This window comes from Callospermophilus lateralis, chromosome 8, assembly GCF_048772815.1.
Source record: "Callospermophilus lateralis isolate mCalLat2 chromosome 8, mCalLat2.hap1, whole genome shotgun sequence".
In the NCBI taxonomy this organism is placed as follows: domain Eukaryota; kingdom Metazoa; phylum Chordata; class Mammalia; order Rodentia; family Sciuridae; genus Callospermophilus; species Callospermophilus lateralis.
Window position 1 is genome coordinate 6,460,836 of NC_135312.1, and position 6,000 is coordinate 6,466,835.

The 6,000-nt window shown below is 52.5% G+C and overlaps 1 protein-coding gene across 1 annotated transcript in view; it reads right to left on the reverse strand.

The window, feature by feature from the left end:
- Window positions 1-5,780, reverse strand: part of Wdr1 (WD repeat domain 1) — a 40,785-nt gene extending 35,005 nt beyond the window's left edge. Inside the window, exons 1-2 of the mRNA XM_076864611.2 lie at window positions 5,604-5,780; window positions 5,112-5,233 (exon numbers count right to left, since the gene is read on the reverse strand). Coding sequence (XP_076720726.1) covers window positions 5,112-5,233; window positions 5,604-5,619 — 138 coding nt within the window. The 5' untranslated portion in view covers window positions 5,620-5,780. The remainder of the gene's footprint in view (window positions 1-5,111; window positions 5,234-5,603) is intronic.
- Window positions 5,781-6,000: the final 220 nt, after the last annotated feature.

Below are 6,000 nucleotides of genomic sequence, written 5' to 3' on the forward strand. Positions count from 1 at the left end.
GGCCCACAGGACTCTCTCCCCACTGCCTGAAAAGGGAGGCTGCAACCTTTTTTTTAACCTCAAAGATGGTTGTGATATCACTCCCCTCTCCTCCCCCATAGGAAAGAAACACATCAAGGCCACTCTACAGGAGTCCTGGATGAGAGAATCCCAGCGCTATTTCCTCAAAGATGCTGTGTCTCAAGCCTCTTCCCTGAGAACTCTTTCTCAGTCCCTAAGACCTTATAGTAATGTGCTGCTCCTCCAGCAGCTCCTTACTACCCTGCTGCATGGCTGGCTCTTCTCTCATGTTCTCAAAGCTCTGGTGATTCTTGCAAAGTGCTTTAATCTGGTGTCAGAACGTCATTTATTGGGGTTCTCAAAAGGAGCACACTGGCATTTTGGTTCCGATAATTCTGTTAGAGGATGGTTTTCTGTGTTGTAGGATGTTTAACGGTATCTCTGGCTTCTACCCACTAGATACCAGTAGCACAAAAATGTCTTCAAACATTGCCAAACAGCCCACAGGGAGATGAGGGTGGGGGCAAAACCCACCCTCCTGAGAGCCAGTGATTAAAGTCTCAGCCCCTGGCTTACAGGCATGGTTCACCAGGGTGTTGAGTACCAGGAACCAAGGGATAGCTGCGCCCACCCACGAGTCCATCAGGCATTCACCTGGGAGCAACTTCCAAACTTGTCTCCCTGACTCAAGCCTGATCTAACCACTTGTCTGCCTACCTTTTCTAAGGGCTCCAGTGCTCTCCAGCACAGGGCTGCCTACCCCACCACTACCACTATATGCTCACAGACCACCCCAGCCTCACCATCTGCTGTTCCCAACTCAAAAGTGAGTTCCCTTATTAGAAGGGGAAGTCCTTCTAATAAAGACACACATGAGCAGAGACTTAGGGAGGGAGGAGGGAGCAAGAGCTGTAGTCACCTGAGGGAGACTATCCAGGCAAGGGCAAGCAATAGTTCTGAGAAGGATTCCCAACTCAAAAGCCACTGCTTCCCCTCACTGGTCAGGGGGTCAGGCTGAAGGGTCTCTTGGGGTTCCTGGCTCCAGATGCGTGTGCCCGGGGGATCAGCACACCATTTCCTTCTGCTGCCTGAAATTCATTTAATTCCCTCCCACTACAATGTGCTCTGTGCGCCTAAGGCTTCTAACCTCACCTCTCCTTGCAAGTATAAGACCTAAGGGACCTAAGTCTTCAAGCTCTGTCCCATTACCCACATGTGCAGGGACATACAATGGGTCCTTCTGCATAGGACAGGTAGCAGATCATGCCAAGTGAAACCTGGTGTGTTCAACATCTTCCAAACTGGTCTACATCTTGCTCAAGGAATTAAGTTCACCGACACAGAACCTGGCTACAAAGCAATGTCAAACTATTACAAACACTTCACTCCTTGAAATTCAATTTTATAGACATAATTTCCTCAAATGTGTATTTTAATTCCAGAATCTAGGAACTGGACACTTAAAAAAAAAAAAAAAAAAAAAGCCAGTCCCACACTTGCCAGCATGGCAGAACTGTCAGAAAGTTCGTTTTTAGGAGCAAGTGGAGTGATCCTGGCATAAATCACCATGAGGTTCTTCCACAGCCCCTGGAGTAAGCCTCTGGTGTCTGCACAGGTCAGACAAGGAAGGGGCAACATGGGCCTCAAGGTAGTAGTGTCTAAGGACCTTGCAGCCAAGAAGGAACCTCCACAGACCTGAGCAGACACCAGCCCATGGGGCACCTTCATGAAGCCCCCTGCATGCACCAATATCCCCTCCTTGGGTTGCTTCTTGCCAAGCAAGTAGCCCATGCTGCTCACTGCAACCTTACTCCAGGAGCTCTCTCTTGGACAATTAGTTCCTAGATAGATGGCCACTATCACACCACTATATTACTATAACCCTGGAGAGAATTTCTCCTTTAAGTGAGGCATGGGATGTGTTGAAAAAGATAAGAAAAAAAAAAAAATCCCTTCATTTAGCAAGTGCCATTATGTTGGGTTCACAAATCAACAAAATAAATGACAGGTGGTTCTCAGTAGAAAGTTGACAAGAGTTCTCTCCAGTGAGTTTAAAAGATGGGTTCCACAAAAATCCAGGTCCAGCCACCTAAAGTAACAGAACTTTACCTCTCATCAGGCAGGAAAAGCTTAGTACTTCAACCAACTGTAACTTTTGAGCAACTGCCTGTGCCAGACACTCTTCCAGGGTGAGGACATACTGTGTCTAAAACGGGGAAAGCCCTGCTTTCCTGAGGCCAATGTCTAGATGGGACCAAAGGCAGGCATCTACAGTTACCAGGGGCAGTGGTCTACCTGCCACTTTCTGTTAGTAACAGAGGAGTGTGTAGAAATGCTAATTAGGGGAAACCCTTCTAATAAAGACACACATGAGCAGAGACTTAGGGAGAGAGGAGGGAGCAACACCACAGTCACCTGAGGGAGAATATCCAGGCAAGGGCAAGCAATAGTTCTAAAAAGGATGTGCAGTATGTCCAAGAAGCAAGCAGGACTGGAGTTGCCAGAGGGGATGAGGAGGCCTCCTCTACTGAAGAACTCTAGCTTTCACTCAGAAAGCAAGGCCACTGGAGAGTAAGCACCAAGGAGACTTGATCCCACGTGCCTGAACACAATGCCAGCTCATGTTAAGAGCTGACTACTGGGCAGCAAGGGTGGAAGCTGGGAGAATTGTCTGGCCAGTTTCAGGTTCTTTTGGGCAATAATCCAGGTGGGAGAAGATGGTAGTGTGAATGCAGACAGAAGTAGAGGACTGCTAATCTGTCAGAATTCTGCAGATACTTTTAATGTAGAGCCAACTGGACCTGGAGAATCAACTGTGGTGGGGCAGGAAGTGGGGGATACAGTGGAGTCCCAGGTCACAAGCTTTAACTGCTGGAGGGATGAAGCACTTTCTTGGGGTCAGGGGGAGCAGTAGAAAACTCAAAAAGTGGCTTGGGGTATATTGAGTGTGATATGCCAACTAGATATCTCAATCTCCCATGATCTTCCTTTTTTTTCTTTTCCCTAAGCTTGTATTCTAACCAGACCATCTTTCTTCCTATACCCTGAATGTTCATGAGAATCCATACCTCACTTTCCCCAGAAATACTCTGCCCTGATAAAAATCTTTACCCTCTTTTACTTGAAGACCAGTGGCCCATCGAACAACCAAGTGCCTTACAACATCCAGTACAGGGAGGGATGCAGTAGAGGCAGGCAGCTCATGCTGTTCAAGCACTACAGGAACTTAAAAACTAGGTAGGAAGGGAAGGGGATGTGCCTTCAGTTGGGAATGGTGAGCCCTGGGGAGAGGTGTGAATGAGGACCTCGGAAAGCATAGGCAGAAGACGCTTCATTGGGCTAAGTCCTTGCAAAGGGGTGCTCATCCCTGGCCTCTACCACCTGGCTGAGCAGGATCCTCTATGTAATAACAGGCCACGTGGGGGGAAGGGACAAGCCAGCACAGTAGTAGCCAGGGTTACTCCATGCAGTTCTAGATGGAAGTGAATAGACTGCAATGGTACTGGGAGGTGATCTTGGGGACCAAGCCAAATACTGTTCCACATCCCTGAAAATACTTTAGTGCACCTTTACTACCAAACTACTGAGTGCTTGCTTGAGGCCACTTCAATTTTACCTTCTCCAAATCTCAGAACTTCATTTCAAAAAAATTTTTTTTTCTTTTCTTTTTTGGTACCAGGGATTGAACACTAAGGTGGTTAACCACTTAGCCACACCCCCAGGCCTTTTTTGTATTTTATTTAAAGACAGGGTCTCACTGAGTTGTTTGGGGCCTTGCAAAGTTGCTGAGGCTGGCTTTGAACTCATAATCCTCCTGCCTCAGCTTCCTGAGTTACTGGGATTACAGGCGTGCAACATAGTGCCCAGTCCATTTTAAGTTTTTGATGATTATTCCCCAGCTCTGAGCATGGCAGAGACAGCTTTCTAGGAATCCACGTGACTAGCAAGTTGTTAGCATCTTCAAGGCAGGTTCGCTCCCACCCACCTCATCATTTGAGGTGCCCAGCAATCCTTGGCAGGCAGAATCCACTGACAGAGGTCCATCTTCAGTAGAAGAACATCCGTAACAGGATGGCTTACCCAGGAAGAAAAGGACATAGCCAGCACCACCTCAAACCAAGAAGTAGTCTCTGCTCTTACACACATGGAAACTGAGGCCCACAGATCCCCTGCTTTCCCACAGGCAGCTAACTGTAAGGCTAAGGGCATATGATGAGCCACAACCTTGACCTGCCAAAGGTACCAAACAGCAGAGATTGAGTTGAAGCCAACATCTCTTGTGAGCAAATCAGTCAAACCCAACCTTATCAATCCCACACCAACACACAGCACAGAAACCCTCCCAAATGGCCTTGCTGGCTCCTCCTGCTTCTACTCTGGGTTTCACCTCCCAGGCTGAGTATGGGAGAAGCAAGATTTAAGTAGCAATCCTGGAAGTGGGGGCGTTTTTACAAACAGATTGGGTTATTTCATTACAGAGAAAAAAACATGAATTTGCAAGGACTTCCCTAGCTAGCTCTAGAAGGATTTTCAGCCTGGGTACAAGGTGCCTGCAGAGGATGATTCATGGGAATAAACTGGTTCCTGTTTTCACCGAGTCTCAGATGGGTAGCGGCAGATCAGGATGAAGTCCAGAGGACTGGGTGTGTTAGTCTGGGCTCGGTGCACTGGGAAACGAGGGGCATTAATATGGTTCTGCGTGAGGGCCATTTACCAAGTGCTCAATGTGTGCCAGGCATGGCTGGCCTTGAGGACTATCAGCTCATTCAGTGTCAGCCCCAGGGAGTCAGAGGAAGTGTGTGTGTGGGGGGGGAGGGGGCCATCACCTCAATTTTGCAAATGAGAAAACTGAGCTCAGAGAAGCCCAAGTCACCCAATCACCAGGGGTCAAGCCCATAAGGGTCTGTCTGATCCCTCAATCTAAGGCCTCAGTTTCCCCATCAAAACAAGGGGGCCGGGGGCTCCTGAGGTGTGGCTCCAAAGCTGAGGGGGCGTGGCGCCCTCCCCCACCCCAGGCCACGGGGAGGGAAGACCGAGAGAATTCACCTACTCCTCAGGAAGCGCGCAGAGGCAGGGACCAAAGCAGGACGGGTGGGGTGCGGGGTACTCACGTCGATGTTTCTCAGGATGACACACTTGCCATTTGTGTACAGAAAATTGTTGCCCTTAGGGTCACCGCCAAGGATTTTGGAAACGCCCCTCTCCACCTGGGGGAGGCTGGCGAACACCTTCTCTGTGGAGACACGAACGCACAGGAAGTGTGAGAGGCGGCCCCTGCCGCAGCCCGGGGCCCAGCGGAGGGTCCCAGGGAGTAGAGGGGGCCCCGAACCGGCCGAGGCCGGTCACCTGTTGCCTGTCGCGGGAGGGGCGGCCGCCACTTTCGAGGAGCGCAGGGGCCGGCGCGACTTCCTGGTCCATGTTCGGGGCAGGCCCTCCGAGGCGCGGGATCCGCCGCCTGGCCCGCAACGCCAACTTCAGGCGGCTCGGGCTGGGGGCGCCGGCCCGCACCCCGCGCGGCTGGGCGCGCCGCCGACCCGCACCCTCCCCGCCGCCGGGCGCCGAGGCCGGCAGCCGCGCCCGCCCGGGGCCCAGCGCGCACTCACTGATCTCGTACGGCATCCTCGCCCACTTGTTACAGCGCCGTGCTCGCCGAGAGCTTGCGGGGCCCGCCGCGCCGCGAGTCACACCTGGCCGAGGCCGAGTCCGGAGACTGGGACCGGGCGGAAGGCGGCGCCGGGCGTGCCGGGCGCGGAGGGGGCGGTCCGAAGGCAGGCTCCGGGGCCGGCTCGCGCCTGCCCTGCGCGCTGCCGCTGCGGCGCCCAACCCGGAAGCGCGGCCCCGCGCGCGGCTCGCCCCCAGCTTTGACCATATATAGTCAAGCGCTCAGCTCGGCAGCTGCGGCCTCGGGAGCATGCGCGGGCTGCCGCGCCCCTCCTCCGGGCCCGCCCCGGAAGTGGCGTCCCACAGCGGCTGCGGCACTGTGAAAAGGCGGCGCTGGGC